Source organism: Convolutriloba macropyga, chromosome 15 (assembly GCF_964194025.1).
Source record: "Convolutriloba macropyga chromosome 15, txConMacr16.3, whole genome shotgun sequence".
NCBI lineage: Eukaryota > Metazoa > Xenacoelomorpha > Acoela > Convolutidae > Convolutriloba > Convolutriloba macropyga.
In genome coordinates this window covers 39,630,727-39,652,126 of record NC_134482.1, presented here as the reverse complement: position 1 = coordinate 39,652,126, position 21,400 = coordinate 39,630,727, and the positions used below count along the sequence as shown (strand labels likewise).

The following is a 21,400-nucleotide window of genomic DNA, read 5'->3' as shown; positions in this document are numbered from 1 at the left end:
AAACCGCAAAAAATTGTGTGCCCGTGGAATCTTGGAAACTCCTGTAATCAGTATTCCTAACACTTATTCCATTTACAGTAACTCTGTGTACGATACATTTTGTTTCGAAGTTGTACAATGTTCGCGATGACAATAATGGATCCTATATGCACGGAAAAGAATTTTCCTGTTTATTGTTCTTTACACCATCTCAATCAAACTGCAAATCTAAGAAAATCATCGTTTAGTCAAACACTCTACAAAATCCTTCCGTTTCTCCTTGAAATAACTCAGCTTTGCTAACATTCTTCATCCGTTTCCTTTGAAAACAAGTTTTAAAAAATTGTTCTTTACATAGTTACAATGTACAATACATTAGGTACTATATAGAAGACAGTTTTCGTGATATACAGACTGATCATTGAAAGCTTGCTCCAGCACCGTTTTTCCAATTTCCTCCCGCCAAAATTCTTGAAAAATTAAATAAACTTCAGTTTTAAACCGAGATCAGACCTATCCCTCCGGCTTCTGCGCAGATATTTTCTGCTCTCCCTAAGTAACGCGATCATTAAAATAGTAATAACGTGCTACACAGCAGAACTTTATACCTAGGGTTAGTGAGGTGGGGAGGGGTACAAAAAATATTTGCATTTTAGAAAAGGAAACTAGAACTTGATGCAAAACACTTTCGATATTTCTCAGTCTCAAAATAAAAGTCAATAAAACTTGACAGCAGCTTTCTTTGTGTTTGTTAATAGTTGGGCTTTTAGACTAATTTCGGGCTACCGTCCCTTTCCCATGACGAAATCAGTGAAGGCGAGTGAGTCGGCATAGGGTCCAGTGGGTCGTTTCCTCTCCAGAAATAGTCCCATCTGGTCTCTCGGGGGATCAGCTATGCTTCTGTCCCACGGAATCAACTCCACCCCAAGAAGTTCTCGTACTTCTGCTGCTATGGTCTGAAGGAGATGACAATCAGAAAAAGATCATCAAGGAATTCTTGAGAAATTTTTAAACATTACAGCCTTCAAGTTGAACTAGAAACAAATATTTTGATAACTACCAAAATATCTCTGATATCCGCTAGAGGCAATGTTCACATTTCGCCAAATTGAAAAACTATCTAAATCCTTTTTCGCATTTTTTACCTCCTTACCTCAGCAAAGGCGACCAGCAATTTTTAAACAGGGAGCAAATCAGATCACAGTTCAGAACACAACCGGAAAACTAATTATTTTCATTTATCTGATACACTTGCTTTTTTATAAAGTAAACTAAACTTATGGAAAAATTGATGAATCAGAATTTTTCAAAAATTGACAAAAGCCAGGAATTGCCAAAAGTGACATCAGAATTTTACAAAAGATCATGGCACAAATCAAAAAAGTTTAGGATTTCACTGCTAAATTTCTTTGCCAAGTTGTCAAAGCCTTGAGCAGTGATTTGGTATACTATAAGGTATCAAGCAGATTTCCGAAAATTAGCCGCGAAACAGACTGTAGAGGCTCTTCAAAAAAATGAGTACTGGACTGGCAGACCAAAATGTGCCATAAAATTTAATCGAAATCATGATATGGAACTCTATCCCTCATTTCAAGCACGTCTTTCAATCAATATAGCCTACCAATTATTTAGTTTGCATGACCTCTCTTGCATCAATTTCATTTTGCATTCTCAATTTAGTCTTAATGAGAGTACAGAGCTCATTTTATTGAGCGATGTAGTTTATATATAAAACCAAAAAAAAACGACTGATGTCACAAATGTATCACACAAATGACACCACGCATACAAATTCAGCTGCTGAATGGTAGACGTAAGTGGAAAGTCAACCTTTGACTTTTTAGCGAAATTGATAACAAATACAAAAAGGATGAGACCAAAAATAGCGCCGAGCTGTCACCTCGCGGCTATTAATAAGGAAAAGATTCCTGGGAAAAATATTTTCTTTTCGCCTAACTCCTCTAGCAATTAGGATCCCCATTTTTTGATCTAGGTAAGTACTTGTGGAATACCTTTTTATCGAAAAATTGGTCCCCAACCTAACTCATCTTTGGGGACTGACCTTGGTCTTCTGTTTTGCCAGACGGATACGGTGAGTAACTTCCCTTTTGGAAAAAAACAATCCTCCGACCCTTGGGTTTTGAGAAAAAAATCTCAAACTTGTAAACGATTCATCGGGACCATTCACGATTTTGAGATAGTTCACGGCAATGGACCGATAAACGCTTTGACGGGAAATTGCAAAAATGCGGGAGAAGTGCTGAATTTAGACCCATTTTGTTTTAATTCCACTAGTCAGTAGCTCGAACACGAAATTTTTTCCAACGTTAGGACTGTTCTTTTTGCAAATGAAAAAAAAATTGGATCCTTAATAAACTGAAAAAATTGGAAATTCACCGTTTTGAAGGCACTGATTTTTGTCGAATAAGTTGCCTCTGTCATCAGCTGGCTCCCCCTTACCAAAAATGATCTAGCTAACCTTTGGGGACTGAACTTGCATCAAAAGTTAGCATTTTTCCTTGCTTTTCTAGAAGAATACGGCGACTAACTTCCCTTTTCGAAAATAATCCTCGGACAGTAATGTATCTTGTACTTGCATCGGTAGATCAGAGAAATGAAAAACATCGGGCGAATTGCTCTCAAACGACTGGCGAGCGGTTGGCTTCGTCAGTAGCTAGCCACGGTTTAGTGAGGCTGGCTTTAGTTTAATGCCCGCTGTGCGCTACCTGTTTATCCCGTTTTTTTAAGGACGAATAGTCAAATGGGTCAGACAAAAAATCGGTCAAAATCGCATAAAAAAATGACCAACAGGACTAATATAATTGCCACAAACTTCGTTTGAACCGCCACAACGCTATTTTAATTATTGTCCACTGCCCTATGCAATGGCTACAAAAATGTTCAGGAATTGCAAGCTTCGAAAATGATCACAATCGGAAAAAATCCTGATGACAAAAAAACTTAGTATCGGCAATAAAGGCCTCACTCCAATCCGTTTTTTTTGGCTCTTTAAAATATAACAGCAGGTCTTTGTAAAGATAAGCACGATTCTCTTTTAGAAAACGCAACCAAGATGTGAATTAAATCAATTTACTTTAGTTAATGACAAAAATGAATATTAGTTGTATTTGAAATTTAAAAAGCACACTGCCCCCCCCCCAAGAAATCAATTCAATTGAATATGATACCTTCATGTGTTGGAAGTCGGTGATTCCGATTCGAGGCAGGTGTGAACAGTCCATGAGAATGAGTTTCCTCCCATCAATGAAATTGTCAGAAAAACAATCCTGCAACACACCAACTGACCCCAATTATGCTTGCACCAAACATAGTCGCAAATATATTCTACTGTCTCTCCCCCCCCCCCCTCAGTTTTTTATGACCCGAGAGATACCAATTATACGTTGTTATATATAGAACGTTACTATTTAAAAAGATATCACGTGCAGCTGGGGACTTAAAAGTAATATGTGCACTGAGCGGGGAGAGGGGGTGGGAAATATTCTTAGTTGATGTAGCTTATAGCAAGCTTTTTCGCCTTAAACAATTCAAATTCTCTTGGCAATCGTAACTAATCTGCACAGAACGATATTTCCTTTATACTAAAGGGTTTCAGAACAAAGGAAAAATTTAAAATTCGACATTCAAATCTATTTAAGTCCGCCGGATAAAGGTCAAGCCAACTAAATTCAAAGGCCACTTGTCAATTAAATTGCTCAGCCAGAAATGTTCTATAAGCCAAAAAAAGTCAAAACAAAATTTTGCATAAAAACCAAAAAAAACATGTTTACAATTATTGCTTAAAACTTCATTCGAGAGCAACTAAAAACTCAAATGCTGTACCACGCAATAAATTATCTCGAAATACCAAAAACGTATACAAGTTTAAATAAGACAGCTTTGGTCAGAGAGAGCGTGTGACGTTACAGAAATTCAATCTGAACGAAGAATGATGTCATTTCTTTCCAAACGGTCTGTCGCTTGGTCGATTTAGCGCATCGATTTTAGACTAAAACTTGTCAGGCATAGCTATATTGCTCAAATTTTTCTAATAACTAAGATAGAATTTCTCAAGCGCATGAATTTCAAGCTATTTATTGTACTCATGTACAAAGTAGAAAGCATTGAGCACATGAAAATGAAAACGAGCGAACATTTAAAGGTTATTTAAAACAGTTTAAGCGACAGGAGATTAAATTTCAGAGATTATTTGCATATTTCTGAAGCCCCTTTAAGGCTCAGGTGACAGCAAGTCAAAACAAACAACTCTCCCTTTCAGGTCAAGAGCGACAACAACCTGCGAACAGTAAATACTTCATTGATAACTACTTTCTGAGCTACGCTATTTTTACGCTATTGATAACTGCTTTCAAAGTTGTTAAGAAACGACAGGAAATATCAAAACAAAGAAATTTATCTTAATAACACTACAAAATGAAATAAACGAATCAAGTACAAATTGAAATTGTTTGCTCACTTGATTAGCAGCTCGGTATCTAGTCATGCAATTGAATAAATTTGAAATTACTTCACCCGAATTTTCACTAGCATTTCAAAATTAATTTAATAATTTCAAAAACTTGCAAATAAATTAGAAATTGAAATGTCAGGTAATGGTACTGACATCGAAAGCGTTTTAAAAGCCTTTCGCCAATGATTTACATCTCCGACAAATCTTCTTCAAGATTTGGGATCTTTCCCATTGGTGCCCCCCCCCCCCCCCCCCAATTTAGTGGGAGCATATTATTTGCACCTCCCAGTCGCATGAGCCATATTCCTAAATAATGATTTACTATGTAATGGCACGTGCTGTGTAACTTGGGGCGGGGGGTAAACTTTCTGGAGGGTAGCGACGCAAACGGAATTGATAGGGACCCAAACGGTGGGTGGGGACGCAAAGTTCCAATATTTGTCAAATTAAAACTATATTTTTGCTACACTTATATGATATACATTTTGTTGCTAGCAATATCGACCGATAGGGATTTCACTGCCAGCCAAAAATGATAAACAAAGTCGACAGCTTAATTCTGATCGGTCGACAAATCTGACTTGTTGAAATTTCATTAGTTGGTCCAAACATTACACTTGGTGTGCAGTCGGGCTGACAAATTAAATTCCTTTTTTTCGTTGTCGTATAAATTTCCTGTCGGTCCATTCGGTTATTGCCATACATTATACCGGGTAGCAACACAATAACATTCTAGGGTCCGTAATCAGTACCAACCCGCATTTGTTCACACAAACTCAAGAAGAAAAAACCATAAGCCAACTAACATCGGGTGAATTGCTCTCGAACGACAGGCAGGGGTAATCTAATTTAGAGGCGGTGTAGCGTTAGGAACGTTTTATAGGTGCAAAAAAACCGAACCACAGGGGTTCGAACCCCAGACCTCCCAGATCTCAGATTTCACTCTGATATCTTAATCCCTAAGCTACAATGGCTTTAATTCTCTTATAATTGCTTTTATATTAGCAACTATTTTTAATTCAAAAAGAGCGCAACTTAGAGTACTCAAAACGTAGAAGTCAGGCGTGAAACAGTCACACACGAAGTCAAAAAATGTTCTAGAACAAAAGTGCTAAAACCGTCCCGCCAAAATTTTGCCCAAGACACACGGGTACAATAATTGCCTCAAACTTTGCTCGAGAAGAAAATAAAAATTGTTCACGGGGACCTACTGCTAAACAACCGTATTATAGCAAGTGGCTGCCGAGATAACACATTGTCCTTCACTAACATAGGCCATAGTTAATCCATGGTCATAGCTCGTTGAGATTTGAAAAAAAATAGAAATGTGTTAATCTACTTATATACACTTAGTCAGTGTGACATGTTCATGTGCCTTTCCAATCTACGGATAAGATCTACACAATCGGGTTTATCACTGTTTAATCCAAATTAATAGTTAAATATAGTAAAAAATAGTTTAGATGGTGTCAGGGCAATTTACCCAATTCCATTTTACCCAATGCCATTTTACCCACCCTGCCATTTTACCCAATGCCAACTTACCCAATTTATTATATTGTTAACATTAACAGAACGACTATTTAGCCGACTATATAATTAAATGGATCGTGGGACTCGATATTAAACTATCACAACCGGACATGGGAATAGCCGACTATATAAATAAATGCCCATGGGACTTGATATTTAACTATTGCAACCCAACATGGGAATATATTGTCCACAAACATTTGAAAACATCCTTGCAATAGCGCCTGCTAAAATGTAATCGATAATTGAACGAAAAGACCAAAGAGCATTGCGTAAGTTGGTATTGGGTAAAATAGCAGGTTGGGTATAATGGCACTGGGTAAAATGTAATTGGGTAAATTGTCAAGCAACCAGTTTAGATTGATATGAGAATTACAAATGCTTCAATTTTAAGTTCTCAGCAGTTATATGATGATGCATAGTTGGTGATGTTGGTAGAATCAATGAAATAAATTGGTTGAATGGACAATAGAACAACGTAAACAAAAAAACTCACAATTTTTTAGAAAGCTTTGCACTTAGTGTCGTCGAAACAATTAAGAAGTTGTCTTAATTAAAAAAGAATTTAACAATTGGAAACTGGAGATGAAAATCACTTTTAAGCTATATAAAATTGTTAACAATAACCAAAAAACAACTGAAAAAATATCATAAAGAATTTATCCAGAAAAGACACCAAAATGTTAACTTTAAGGGCGACAAAACGAAACTGCGAAACTCTCAAATTTCCGAATATCTGTTAGCAACATCCTTTTAGAGATTGTTTTATTTCGAAAACTGCAGTGTGAACTCCCCTCGAAAATAGAACACGTACATCTAGTAGTTAGATCGGAAGCGAACCAATGCGTCACATTTTTGCAAAAGAAAACTAATGGGACGATTATCCCAAAAATATTACGTTTTTGAAAGCAAAAAATGGATCTTTCCCATTATAGCCCCTCCATGAAAATATAGCCTCCACTATTATCATATAAATACCATGTCTGGAGGTTCTATACGTCATAGGATCAATAAGCTGGGGAGCTATAATGGGAAAGATCCGAAAATTTTGTGTTTAGAAAACACAATAATTTTACATAACCAAATAATGTCAACGAACTGCTCTCCAACGACTGACGAAGCGCCGATTTAAATAAAGCATGCTTCCGCCATGTGGGGTAGTATCAAGGCAACATATTTAGCACGGGCTTTAATTGGTGTTAATAGCTTATAGACCAGTATTAAGTTTTAAAAAAGGATTCAATTTCAAGCGCTTTTCATTTGACTTTAGTAAACTGACGTTATTTGAGTTCATCTGCTTAGAAGTATGAGAGAGCAACTTAATTCATCTAAAAATCAAGACGTCAAAAGTCATTCGATAAGTCTAAACGTTCAAGCGAATTTTTTGAAAGATAAACATAACTACAACAAACGCTTTAAATTTTGTTCGAGAGCAATTTAAGTGAAATTTATGCTCATATCTGAGCCAAGTTTCTAAAAATTTATTTTTTAACCTTTAAAAATAGTTTCCGCTCCGACTAATTAGACATGTAATCATTCTTTTACCGCAATGTACATAAAATCTGCCATAAAAAGGACACAATGATGGTAAAACGAAAAGAGCATGCTTGGAATTGTTGATGTGTCAATGAGCAGTAGCTGCTTCAAGTGAACAAGAATTTGAGATAATTCTTTTGTTTTACTTCGACATATAATTGTTGCTCCAAAACAAAAAAGCGCAACAATGACGAAAAAATTGGAGACAGAAAAGGCCCAAGCTAAAATCAATGCGACAAAACAGTCCCAAATTGCAAAATCTTTCCAGACAAAAAAAGTCCAATAAGAGCAGACAAAATAGTCCCAGACAAAATAATCCCGAATAAAAAACGAAACGATTGTAAATATAATCAACAAACAAATAAACAATCTATGAGTTAAGTTGCTGAATGCATTGTTTTTATTTGATACGAATTAAGATTAACCCAAAGACTTGCTTTATAATACATAATTTGGTAAACACTATGGTGTAATCAGCTTAATATTTTTACAATGATATACAATTATGAATAATCTAAGTAGTTTCTTTGTTAATTGGAGTGCTTATGTTTAACTCTATATTTAGTTCGGACTATTTTCACTGGGAATGTTTTGTCTGCTTTCTTGGGACTATTTTCTCTGGGAATATTTTGCTATTCGGGGCTGTTTTTATCTGGGACTGTTTTGTCTGTTCACCATAATTTTCAATAATTTTTTCAAAGCCCGTCCACAATTTACTACCAGATGCAGACTTTAATTTGATAAAACTAATAATTATGCAAAGTAATCACGAATCCTTTGAAGCTAATACAATATGGACTATTAACAGAGAACTAAAAACCAAAGGTCAAATAAATGACCATGAAAGAAACTTAATCTGTTTCAGAAACTTGAAGTGACTAAGCTCGAAGTTAAATATTCCAAGATTTCAGAACAAAAAAATTAAAGAATATTTTTCTTGAAAATTTACAGTGGTAATAATATGCTCAGCAATTCTTACTGTAGTTTACAAACGGCGTATTTGAGGAAATTACCAAACATAGATTTTTTCCTGGTCTATCAAAATGAATTTGCATACAAATGTATTGAGGCTATGAATATGGTTCAGTAGGGGTTTAAATGATGACAAAACGATGAGAAATATAGCCATAGCTTACAAGTACTCCTTTCCAAAAATTTTTCCAAAGGCTGGTATTTCCCATTATAGCCCTCGACGAAATTGTGAAAACTAGCAAGAAAAACACAGGTCCAACTGGCATAGCTGCGTTCGGGGTATAGCCCCTTATTGAACAATTACATGTCTAGAATAAATCATGAATGTCAAAACATGTGCCAAAACTGTCAGACAGCCAATCATGCCATTCAGCACTTATTTAATTGTTCAGCTCAACCAACTCAGCTGACAGTAGAAGATTTATGGAGAAAGCCACTGGATTGTGCCAAGTTTCAAAATCTGGACACGTCTACAGGGAGGATTTGAGCTATCACAACAACGAAATTGTGAAATTATAGCGCCCTATTTTGGCATGTTTACCATAATGCGGTGCTACTAAGGGAAGACCCGTCAAATCTGAGAAAAAAGTAGATCCGAAATACTGAAACTTTCAAAAACGTTTTAAAATGTCCGTTTTCCTATAAAATTTTTTACCAATAAACCTAAAATTACCAGATTTGAAAGAAACATATATAATGCCCACTGATTTAATGCCCATTGATTTATATATAATGCCCAAAATTTGTCACTGCGGGGTTTCCTGCCGTGGGATCTGAAAAAAAAATCATTTTTTATACTCCAATAATGGGGTTTGACAATGGGATTTCAAACCTTATACTGAGGATACCCTATTTGGGCAACCCACTCTTGCACTTCTTCTATGGACCAGTTTAGGGCAATTGGCTCTCCCGGTCTAGAGGAAACTGGTCTGGAGGAGGAAGCACCACTTTTCCGGCTCTGTCTGGACACGGATCCTCCTTTCTCGGACATCCCAGTTCAAGTGGGGGGTTTACTCAATTCAGATAGATCTGAAGATGAATAAATAAAATGAAATCTGCGGAGAACTGTATCATGATAACGAAGATTGTTTGGTGTCAATTTCCCGTTGCTAGCCTCACAAGTTCACTTAGCAAGGCAGAAATTGCGCCTATCTTGCGGGGTCCAACTTTAAGAGCCCCCCCCCCCCCCCCCCCCCTACACACCAGCATACTTAGAGAATAGTAGGGCACAAAGCTCCAAGAGAACTGCTCACCTACTTAATGGTCTTTACCTGTTTATTCCGTTTTTTATTTTTAAGGACGCAAAAATTGGTAGTACGAAAAATCGCATTAAAAATATCAGCAGAACTAATAACATAACCGACTAACAACGGGTGAATTGCTCTCAGACGACTGGCTTCGTCAGTAGTTCAGTTTAGGGAGGCATAGCTTTAGCTTGCTTAAAGGAGGCGTGGGATGAGCCATGTCGGGGTGGGGGGGGGGGGGGGGGGGGTGCGGAGACGAGCGTGCTGTGCTACGGGTAGAATGAGTTGGTGGTGGGGGGGGGGGGTGACGACGAGTGGGAGGGGAGTGAAGTGGGTGGGTGGGGTGTGTGTGTGGGGTGGGGGGTGAAGTCATTTCTTCAAACTTTTAAGAAATAACTTTCACACGATAAATTATGTCTCCTAAACAGGTTCGGTGAATCGCATACCGAGACTAAGGCGCTAAGAGAGCTCTGCCCAGAAGCATAATTCTCTCGGGACTGTATCAGCTCGGGCAAGAGGGAGGGGTCAAATTCTAAGAACAGCCCTTCAAACCATGAATTTGTCTCTTCAACAGTTTCAGTGAATCGCATACTTAGAGACTAGTGAGCCAAAGGCTCCAACAGAACTTAATGACCTCTGGGCGCTACCTGTTTATCCGATTTTTGAGGAAGAAAATTTAAAAGTTAAATTAAAAAATTATAAATTTAAAAGTGTCAGACAAAAAATCGTTCAAGTAAAAAAATCGCATAAAAAAGACCACGGGACTAATATAACTGCTACAAATTTTGTTTGAGAGCAATTAATTATTATTTATAATGGTGAAAAAAATGCTAATTCAAAAAAATGAATTCAGGGAAATTGAAAAAATAGCACCTATTATAATACAAGAAATCATTTTCACCACAACTAAAGCATGCTATTGCGAAAACCATTCATAAATCATAACTCGATCATTCATAAGCAGGTCAAATAAATTCTGTTAGGAGGTTGCAAGGTCGGTATAAATTATAACAATTTCGAAAATAGAACTCTGATTAACATCTGTGGAGCGGGTTGCTTTTTAGTAAATTATTTATTTCATCTTCTGCTATTATTGTACAAAACACGTACAATCTGTGACACGTATTGAGTTATATTTATTAATTAACGTTCACAAAATTTAATTTAAAAGTTTTAGGTACAAAAATGAACGGTGATAGTGGATAACTTCATTTGCTAATAACTTGGGTTTATTTGGTACAAATGATTATTAATACATGGATAGAGAGAGAGAGAGAGAGAGAGCTATGAAACATGTTAAATAGAAACAAATTGATTTTGAGAGATAAATTCGCGAAGTTTCGAATTGAGTTCATTTGGAAATAGAGACAGATAGATAAAGAGAATGTCTGGCGATTAAGGAAAGACCAAAGAAATAGAACAGACAACCTTACACAAAGACAGCATTGCAGCGAACGACATAAGGCAGTAGATATAGTCACTGGTTCCTCAATTTCATTTCACGCACATCAACAATTAGGTCACATGACCAGAATATATATCACTGGTTTGAGAGGCAACTGTATTCAATTATCAACAATCAAAATGGACCCTTAAATCCGATACAAATTAGAACTGGTTTCATTTTAATGTGTAGTATGATTAATCCAGATGGCCGAGAAATTTGTCGAGGATATACGCCTTTTTATACCAGAAAACAGTCCTGTTTAGTGCAAAATGAATATGATTAAATTCTTTAACGCTAGCAATTAGCTGGCTCTATCAAAACATATTCAAGCCGCCTGTCAAGAATACTGGTCACTGAAATGGCGCGGCGGCAAATTTGACTTGACATTGTGATGTCTAGGAACATTTAACATCTGGATGAGACCAGGAGGTCTGGGAATATTGCAGGGAAATGGAGCTCTGGGCACTTCTGAGGAGTACTGGTAACTGACAGGTTGACAACTGGACTTCCTGGTTGGGGGCTCCGGAGGTCTTTCTTCTTCGTACGCTGGGGTTATGTCATAAAAATTTTCCAAAGGTTGGGGGGAACTGTCGCTTTCCGTGGACTGTGTTGATGTCGGACGATTGTCGGTAGGTTTTGTTCGGATTATGGTTCCCGAATCGTGGTCGGCTGAAATATCGATGTTCGAATACAGACCTCCCGCAGCTACTTCGTCCTCGCTTGATGAATTGGGCGTGGATCCAACGCTTCCGTTCGTAGAAGGAGATTCCCTCAAGGTATTCGGGGTTCCAGACGTCGCATTGTGCAGCTCCTCGTAGTAATCTTCACCCGAGGTGTTGACCTTCAAGAAATTCTGACCTGCCGTTGAGGTCAACTGCTGATGTAGAACTCGACTTTCAACCTGACCCGAAGGAGTGGCCGGATCCGAGTCGGATCTTACTGAGTATTCATCCTCGGAAAGGACGCCTGGTTCTTGATACAGCTCCTCTTGTCCGGTTTTACTAGGCAACTTCGGAACCCGAACTGTTTGATTCGACTTTTCTAGTGATTGCAATGACGTCGGTCGGTTGTTTATTGCTGAAGCTTCTCCGTTCTGCTTTTTCAAGTCGTCAACTTGGGAGTAAACGTTGTCGTCGACCGAATTCCCAGAATTGTTTGTTCCATTTTCAGGACTTTGCTTCTCAGTCTGTAATGGCGGTGAATTTATTGATTGCTGGCTACTTTTTTGAGGTCCGGTAGTCGCAAATTTATGTCTATTTACACACTCTCTGATCACTTTTGGTATGTTTGTGTACTGGTCAGAATAAAACTCAAAGAGCCCCGCATAACCAACACACCTCCTACCAGCCTCGAATCGAAACACCTTCTGTTTGTTGATTGCTCCGAAGCGTCTGATAAACTCCAACTTCCATTCGAAAATTGCGGATCGCGTTTCGTAATTCCTCAACGTCAGCCCGTCGTGTTTCACTTCCAACGCATAAGTTCCCTGTAAATTGCAAGCTCTCGCAGATTCTGTGTCTTTGATGGTCACTTTGAAGATACATCCTATGGTGTGATCAATCTCACTGGATGGCGTGTAGATTTCGTTTTCTTGACTGTCATCTACGCTCTGATATAGATCAATGCTTCCGGCTTTGGAGAGGCTGGAGGAATTTCCACTTCCTCCGCTGCAGTATTCCACCTGAAACCACACACAACTTTTGTCTTAAATTGAGAATTGAAAACTAAGAATCCGAAATGATCAGTAAACGCTATTTATTGATATTGTCACGTTATATATTGAACATTCTGCTAATACTTAGGCAGAAATAAAGTTGTTCAATATGCAGATGATACTTTATACTGTATCTTGAGCTGAAAAACCTCGAATTTATTCAAAAATTTTAGCTCTTAAAGCTCAAGAAAACCGAAAATTCCTTCATACGGACATTGAAACAGATTCAAAGTTACGGAAGGGAGGAGGGCAAAATATAGACTGTTTCAGGAGTTCTTACAGCTTCAGGCTGTTCGTAGACATTCTCGGAGGTAGCAACTGACAAAGGCTGTGAGAGGATCTCCCTATCATTGCCCCAGCAGGTAGTTTTAATACATTGCAGCCACTCATCTAGTTCTGAGTCTAGATCTGACGAGTCCTTGATGGCCAGTTGTAACGTTCGCTGAAACAATACAAATTTAAACAAACGCAACGGTTTTAACCAGGGTCGATAATTTTCCATGATTATATATGGTACGCATGATAACGCATTCTGATCTTCTCCGTTTCTGCCCCCACCCCCAGCTTAGTGCGCGCATATTATTTGCAACCACCAGACGCACGTGCCGTATTACACAATGGTTTACTATGTAATGACACGTGCTCTGCAACTGGGGGATGCATAACGTACTGGGGGGGGGGGGTGTACAAACGGATGATCCCAATTTCTTTTTAAAACAAAAGCAACCTGGCCGATCGACAGCCACAGTGTTTGCGAGGAAATTCGGGACTCATATAAACACAGAACAACCAAAAATTTATATCAGGAATTTATTTTTTGTTGAATAGATATGCAACGACTAGAGCGGTTGCTTTGAGATCTTGCGTTTATAAGCAAATTATCATTAACTGAGGAAGTATTTTTTGCTAATATTTACCGTGGTCCATAACTTTAAAATCTGAGAACTTGTTTCTGGAATAAAATTGCACTAAAAAAGTTGGTCCCGTAAAGCGTCCCGCAAACAAGATTAATGAAAAGGGGAGAAAGTTGAAAAAAAGAACATACCCGGCAGATTGCCGGAAAATAGCCGCCGTTGATTCCAATAAGCATGATTCGGATTGACAGAATAGAAGATTTTGAAAAAAAAAAGATTTTTGTACAAAACATTTTTTAAGTCCGATTTAATTTGATGGCATTTCGTAGTTGAACATAACGTACTTCTGTTTCTTAGAGAGGCTACAGGGGCTACTATCAATACCAATAAGCATTAGAGATTGTAACTAAGACTTATAGGAACGATGTTCAAATAGCGGGCATCTAAAATTGGGCTTTATGGGTTTATCCCGTTTCTATTTCTGACTTCAATTTTTTATACTGACTTTGTTCATTTTGAACTGCTTTGCTGAGCAACTGATGCTCAAAATCACTTTTAGCAGAATGAGAGAAGAGAGAAACTAGCCTAGAGAAGTCAAAAAGATTTCACGCAAAATGTTGAAAAAGCGGCAAAATGAGGTAAAGCGAAACATTTTTTTATTCGAGGAAGTAAAAAAAAAAATAGGAGCGCTATAATAGCCGGCTGAGAAGATGAGGCGGCTATTAAACATATCAGTGAAAAATAGGGATTAAAAAAACCTGTTCGAGCAAGCTCAATTATGCCATGTCACTTGATCGAATTGTGATAGCTTGGATTTCAAAAAGCAAAACGTTGAGATATTACCAAAGACCTAAATGTTCTGAAAAATTAGTCTAAACAATGTTTCGGGAACTTCCCGATTCAGATATTTGCTAATACAGTAAGTTATTTTTTGCTCCAAAAATAGACATAGATAATTATTGGGGGCTTAATTCTTTGAATTGATTTTTGTCCAACCCTTACTTTTTTCAAAAAGGAGCATACTTTTTTCAAATATCGTCTCCGTTTCATCCATTCGGTTTGTGCCCCCAGTGGTTCCCTATGTAGCAGTAATTTAGGCTCCATGCCATTTTTAACATAGGGTTTTCAACCTTTGTTTACAGCTGACCGGATATTTTGATTCACGTTGCAGCTTCCACAGTTGCACTGAAGGGTCTAAGAGAACAAGTATTTTTCGTATAGGAATTCCAGTAAATTTTGATGAGAATATTTTTATTTAATTTGATTGGCGGCTTATTTAATTTTTTCAAGATAATTTTAAGATAATTCAACAGCTTTTTCGTTCGATTCCAGAAATTTTTCTGCTTTCTTGGTATAAAACTCAGTTTCCCATATGTCTGATTTTTGTTGCCTTTGTTTTACATTTGCTGATATATGAAGTTCAGATTCGTTGATGTGAAAATTGATGTCATGTTTCCCGTGCAGGAAACTAAGCATGATTAAAATATCTTGCTCGAGGTATGATGAGAGATTCAGTAATTTTAATGTTCTTAGTTTATCTTTCGAATTCTCATGAGTTCATAAGTCAAACAGTCGTCCGTTTTTGTATTTGCTCAATCTCCTTTAGTTCAATTTCGTTCGGTTTCCAGACTTGAGATTCATAAACAACTACTGGGACAAGGCAGCCTGTGTACGAGTTCATTTTCAATTTTCTATTTGCTGCCTCTTCTATTTGCTGCCTAGTAGAAAAAGTTTCAAACTTTACTGCATCGCCTGTCTCCGTTTGGTTTCCAGCACAATTTGTTGGCCATTATTACACCAAGCTCTTATTTCCAGATTTTTCTTTTCTTTACTATTTTTTTTATTAAACGGCGTTGTGATCCACCCAATGGACGGAACAGTGCGCCCCCACTATGAAACATTACAGGATCGTATGTAAATTTACCGCAAAAATACACTTCAAACAGAAACATGGCACTATAGCTCTTTTAGAGCTGCGTCATATAAGTTAATTTATGAATCTAGTCTGCCCTCCCGCACTATGGCACTACAAGAACTGTCAATGTCAGTCGCCTGTTTGGATCCACGGCACCCTCTGAGGCAAATGATAGCGCTGCGCAGAGCAAAACTTATTCTCGTGCGTATGTACGATTTTTCTAAATTTTGCCAATTTAATGTGACCTCTATCTGTTCTAATGATTCTTTAATTTGCGGTAAGTAACGTTTACTTTCGATCATATTCATTTTGTTTTTTAGGCACCATTTCAGTAATTTTGATTTCATGGTTCAAATAATTTTGGTCACTAGTCACTAGCCTAAAATCGTCTGCATAGCCAGATACTTTACATTTGAAGGATGGATCACCGCTTCTTGCAGATTCGTTGATGTGAAAATTGTTCGTTGATGTGAAAATTCGCTGTTATATTTTACTCGTGTTTTGTTTCCGTGTTACGCCCCTTGTTACATTTAGTTTCGGACTTCACTTCATCTAATTTGATGTACCGCTCTATGGTTGTTAAATAACTAGATATGATTTTCAGGAAGTTTCTTCCTACATCTGGATTTTTGACCTCTCAGTAACAGGAGCACTGTCAAATGTTTTCCTGAAATTATTCGCATCCCCCAAACATGTCATTTTTTTAAACAATGAGTTAAAATGTAATGGCACGTGGTCTGCAACCTAGGGTGCATAACGTATTGTCGGGGGCGCACACCAACCGAGAACATCCTAGAACAAATTCTTTTGAATCGACCGTTGGATTTTGAAATAATTTTAAAATACGAAAACCGTTTTTGGTGTGAAATTGCAAATCGAACGGAGCTTTAGAATTTGACTGGTCATTTCCCAACAGAGAATTTGGCCTTCCTAACTTTTAAAACCAGCAGAATCGAAAAAGCCCTTGGATTGAAACATGAGATTTCAGGGCAATCAAAACTAACTCACAAAAAGTCCACCCCTAAATATCGAAAACCAAAACATTAATACAGTGTTGGAGAATGAACAGATCCCAAAAAGTTTTTGGTTCCCCAATCGAGTTTATTTTAGTGTAATAGTTACCTCATCTGACAATGTGAGCAAAATAACTGTTCTGTAGATTTTGTCCGGCACCAAACGAGCACTAATGAGTCCATGTAGCGATAAACTTTTATAAACATCGTTTTTCTTCAAGCATCTATAATCCAGTCTTTCAAAACCGTCGTCCGATCTTTTGAAGATTTTTACACTTTTCTTGCGCCAGGCCTGAAAAGCAGAAAGATTATTGCAAAAACTTTACTTTGCTCTAGTTTTTGTCGTTTTTGATGCGAAATTTGAGAACAATTAGTCTTTAATTTAACGGGTCTGCTCATAGCCCCCTCCCGGTTTGTGGTTATATAAACTGTAGCCCCAATAATGGGGGGCTATAATTTTGTAGGGCTATAGAGGGAAACACCCAATCTAACCCCTGATGAACAAACTCACCTTTTTATGTTGCATCCATAACATTAAGACTCCAGTTTTCACACAGTTAGGTTCAAACTGCACACTCTCGAGGTTATTCAGCATGATTTCTTAGAAACAACAAACTGAACATATCTGAAATTAACCCAAAACATGAAGTTCCTGCCCTGGTACCTACCTACTTGAGGGGTTAATGTTGTTTAGGGCGGGTTGTTTTTAATTTACAGTGTTCCATTCGTCAACGATCTTTTGTTGATATTGAAGAAATTATATTTATTCCGGTGATACACATTACCTTGTGCACTCTAAAAAGAAATACCAAAGCACCAGAAAGGGACCTCCTTTGGGCAACAGTCCCACAAAAACCCCAAATAGTTAGATAAGACTAGTAAAAAAGAAAGAAAGAAATCTGAACTCATACTAGAACAAGGTATCAAATAAATTCCCTTTTATAAACAAAACCTTGAGTTGATCTATCGAACGTTTTAATGATGTTTCGTATGGATCAGCAATAAAGCCATTACTGTAATTGTGAGGTTTATTACAGGATGCTACAGGAGGTAACTATTATAGGATGCGTCCAACAGAACGCATCCTCTCCAGGCCAATTTATTCCTATCTGTGGCTTTATTCAGGCGTGGTTTCTTGAGGAGGCCAGATGAGACGCTCCTCGTAGTAAGGCAATCTTTCACGTCACTCTGATAAACGCTGTTCAGATACCGACTAGGCAATTTAGCGAAAACAGATTTCAAAACAAATTTCCATAATTTCAGAATGTATAAATCGTATACACTTAGGATAGTAGATGCAGAGAAGTAATTGTCAATTAAAACTTAAATTGATTAACTAAAACGAACGTTTTCGAATATTGCGTTCATCGTCAGGTTTAAAAATTAAATGAAATCATTTACAAAGTATATAAAGTTGTCTTTGACTATAATTCTAAGAAATGAGTTAAAATGACATCGAATTTTTGAAATTAATTACAGTTAAAATCATATTTACAACCTTTTATTTACGCTTATTACAGTAAAATCAATTCATTTTATATTCCGGATTTTATGAAAATTCCGGGTATAATGCTTTCTATTCCTGAAAAGGGATTTCTACTTTCCTTCATATTTGTTATTTTTTTTTGGGGCTCACAAAATTTCGAATTGACTTGTACTAGAATGTTTTTTGAATGTCAAAAGTCAAATTTTTGTATTTGAACTAGTACTTCAATGTCAATTCCCTCCCCCGATATTCATCGCGCGTATTTAATTGCGGTTTCAGCTTTTTGATGTAGATGGCTTCTATCGTCATTAGTTTTTCAACCCTGCGACATGCATCAAGAATCTCCCATTTTAAGTTATGCGTTGTACCACAACATTCAACAAAGTGTTGTCCAACAGGGGAATCCCTCTATTGATGCTCTGAAATTATAGTGGTAACATGTCGGCTGTTTTGGCCAATATAGATGGAACTGCATCCTTTACATGTAACTTTATATACCACATGGGATTTCAGATTCTTATCAAAAGGTGATTTTAGGGTGGGCAAGCAAGTTCTTAGCTTTCTTGTTGTGAAAATGATTTGAATATCACACAATTTTTTCAGTCTACTTGCAAAATTTTGCGTGATGTTTCCTCTCTATTGGGCAAAAAACCTAGGTTTAGGCTCCCTATTGTTAAGACTTTCATTTTTTTTACGATGGTGTTCATTTTGGGGTGGTTTTGCTGTGACCTTTTCCTTCGTGACTATTTTATCCAACGTCTCATTAACAATACTGGAGGACCACTCCGTTGGGTATTGATTTTCAGTCCAGATCTCTTGATTTTTCTCAAGAGCTACATCAAAGGATTGACAGTCACTGGTCGCATTGAAAATCCTATGCACAGTCCCTTGAATCACATTTCTCTTATGTTGTAGCGGTGCACAGCTACGGAAATTTAGGATTATGCCGGTGTCAGCTGAATTTTGATACCAATGACAGCTGATTTTTCTATCTTCGTTTAGGTTTATGTTTAGATCTAGGAATGCCAGGTCTCCACTTCCGCTTGGTGTCTCAAGAGTGAATTGTAAGTTATTGTGAAGAGAATTTCCATACTCAAGGTAATCTAGAGGGTTCCACACTATGTCATCCACATACCTCTTGAATATTTTCAACTCTAGTTTGTCCTCTTTTCTACCTTTTTCTGCACAATAGGAACAGGTCCAAACAAATTCCTGCATAGTCTGATATTCTGTGTCAGTGATACCTTGGCATTTTGCATGAAACCAGTTTTTGCATGATTATCACTTGACTCCTTTCATTCGGAAAGTAACGCGCCGGCTACATTCAATGCATATGACCTTTGTGTCAGGTGTTTTGATCTCCCTTCCCTTTTTCGGTTTCTGCAAAAATTTTTCGAAGGATTTCACCCACAAATTTGCCAACTTTACCGCCAGCGAAGCACCCACTGCTAAACCGTCCCATTGAGTGTACCACGTTTTATTACACTTAAAGTGAAAATTCGTTACGAGTAGTCTCGAAAGGCTCTTCATAGCTGACCTCGGAATCTCAGGTACCTCGTCACTGGAGTACAGTTCCTTAAGCGCAATTTCAATTGCCTCCTCAACCGGTACATTGGTATATAAGTTTTTTACATCGAGAGATACCACTAGCTCATCTTCATCCAATTTGGTAGCCTCTAGAGCTGCTCTGGCACCTTTCGAGTTAGTCTCAAAATTTGCACATGGTAACTTCCCGAAAAAGGGAGACACAAATTTATTGAGGTTCGCGTAACTGCTACCGGGTATTGACAGAACAGGCCAAAGCGGCGTCCCAATTTTATGTACCTTAGCAAGTCTATAAAGCCTGGCAGGTTGCGATCCAGTTGTCCTGAGCCTGTGATAAATCTTTTCACTTATCTTTCCCGGTTTCATTAATTGATGCAAACTGTTGTTTATCAGTTTTTCCGTTCTTATTGTTAGATCATCACTTTCTCCATTATGAGGCTCACACTGACTGGAGCTCAGGATTTTATTTAGCTTATCCGAGTATGTTGTCTGTTTCATAACACAAAAACCGCAACCTTTATCAAAAGATACAGCTATTAGTTTTTGATCTTTCAAAAAATCATTAGCTTTTTTAACCCCTCTATCCATTGGTGTCTCACGTACATTCTTGGCGTACCATTTGGCAGACGGTTCTATTTCACATAACTCTTCACCATCAGTGTTGTTCTCCCTTAACTCACGAACTAATCTGTCTACATCCGCAAGGAAGTGCACTTCATTAAATTTGTCCCTGACTGGATGCTTTGGACCTAACGAAAAAACGTCCAGGACAAATTTCGGCAGTTCAACACCGTCCAGTGTAACAACATTATAATACGATCCATTCCGCAAAGGCCTGTCTTGTCTCTCAGAGAGCTTCGCTAACTTGTCATTAAATCTTTTACTAATCAAATCGGAACGATATCTCATTTCCTTTCTAATGCTGTACACAATTGAAGGTATTAGTTCTTTTTTTTACCTCTTTCTTGAGAATGCCTCTATCTTCTCAAAGGTTTTCATCGAAGAATCTACTGCCTTGTTCCGCACAACTTATTTATTTCCTTAAGAGCTTAAGCTGAAAGCTGTGCACCGCTTGGTCTGAAAAAACTTCGTTTTTGGGAATTCGGAACCTCAAAAAATTCAGAATGATATCATTGTTATTTTGAGAGTCGATAGTATATTCTGAGCGAAGGATACACTTTCTCTGTTTCTTGAAAAATATTAACTTAAGTAGTTTTCTCTGCGCCATATAGATACGACGTAACTTAGAAGATGTTGTACATCCATAAATTGAAAAACCATATTGAATGGTCGGTTAGATAAAGGAAAGTTAATAAAGAACGAGAACGTTTCTACTCACGGACTTCCTGATTCTTGCGACAACAAACACAAGCTTTAAGAAGAAGAAGAAGAAGAAGAAGAAGAAGAAGAAGAAGAAGAAGAAGAAGAAGATTGAATTAAACATCAGATCACACTGACAAATTGTCCAAATTATTTACAGATTCGGAAATGAGCATTAAATTTAACTGTCTAAGAGTTTATAGAACCTCTGTAAAGGTGTCAAATTTAAAAAGTGACTACAATAAAGAATATGGTCTGTTAATAAAATAGTTCTTTCGCAAAATCTGCACACACATAAGTTTTGCTCCCATTGATAACAACCTTCCATACAACAAAAATTATTGTGCAGTCCATTGGCATAGAACTTTGCA

The 21,400-nt window shown here is 37.4% G+C and overlaps 3 protein-coding genes across 6 annotated transcripts in view; 1 reads left to right on the top strand and 2 right to left on the bottom strand.

Annotated features, from left to right (window-relative positions):
• The window catches only part of LOC142354268 (uncharacterized), a 301,959-nt gene that overhangs the window by 98,128 nt on the left and 182,431 nt on the right, over positions 1 to 21,400 (top strand). The window lies entirely within an intron of this gene.
• Positions 310 to 9,549, bottom strand: LOC142354701 (sterile alpha motif domain-containing protein 15-like). The gene is made up of 3 exons (XM_075407071.1): positions 9,324 to 9,549; positions 3,168 to 3,266; positions 310 to 935 (listed from the first exon to the last, which is right to left on the bottom strand). The coding sequence occupies exons 1-3, from the start codon at positions 9,480 to 9,482 to the stop codon at positions 762 to 764; spliced, it is 432 nt and encodes a 143-aa protein (XP_075263186.1). The 5' UTR covers positions 9,483 to 9,549; the 3' UTR covers positions 310 to 761.
• Positions 10,567 to 17,331, bottom strand: LOC142353955 (uncharacterized). The gene is made up of 4 exons (XM_075406188.1): positions 17,190 to 17,331; positions 16,788 to 16,970; positions 13,177 to 13,338; positions 10,567 to 12,863 (listed from the first exon to the last, which is right to left on the bottom strand). The coding sequence occupies exons 1-4, from the start codon at positions 17,271 to 17,273 to the stop codon at positions 11,520 to 11,522; spliced, it is 1,773 nt and encodes a 590-aa protein (XP_075262303.1). The 5' UTR covers positions 17,274 to 17,331; the 3' UTR covers positions 10,567 to 11,519.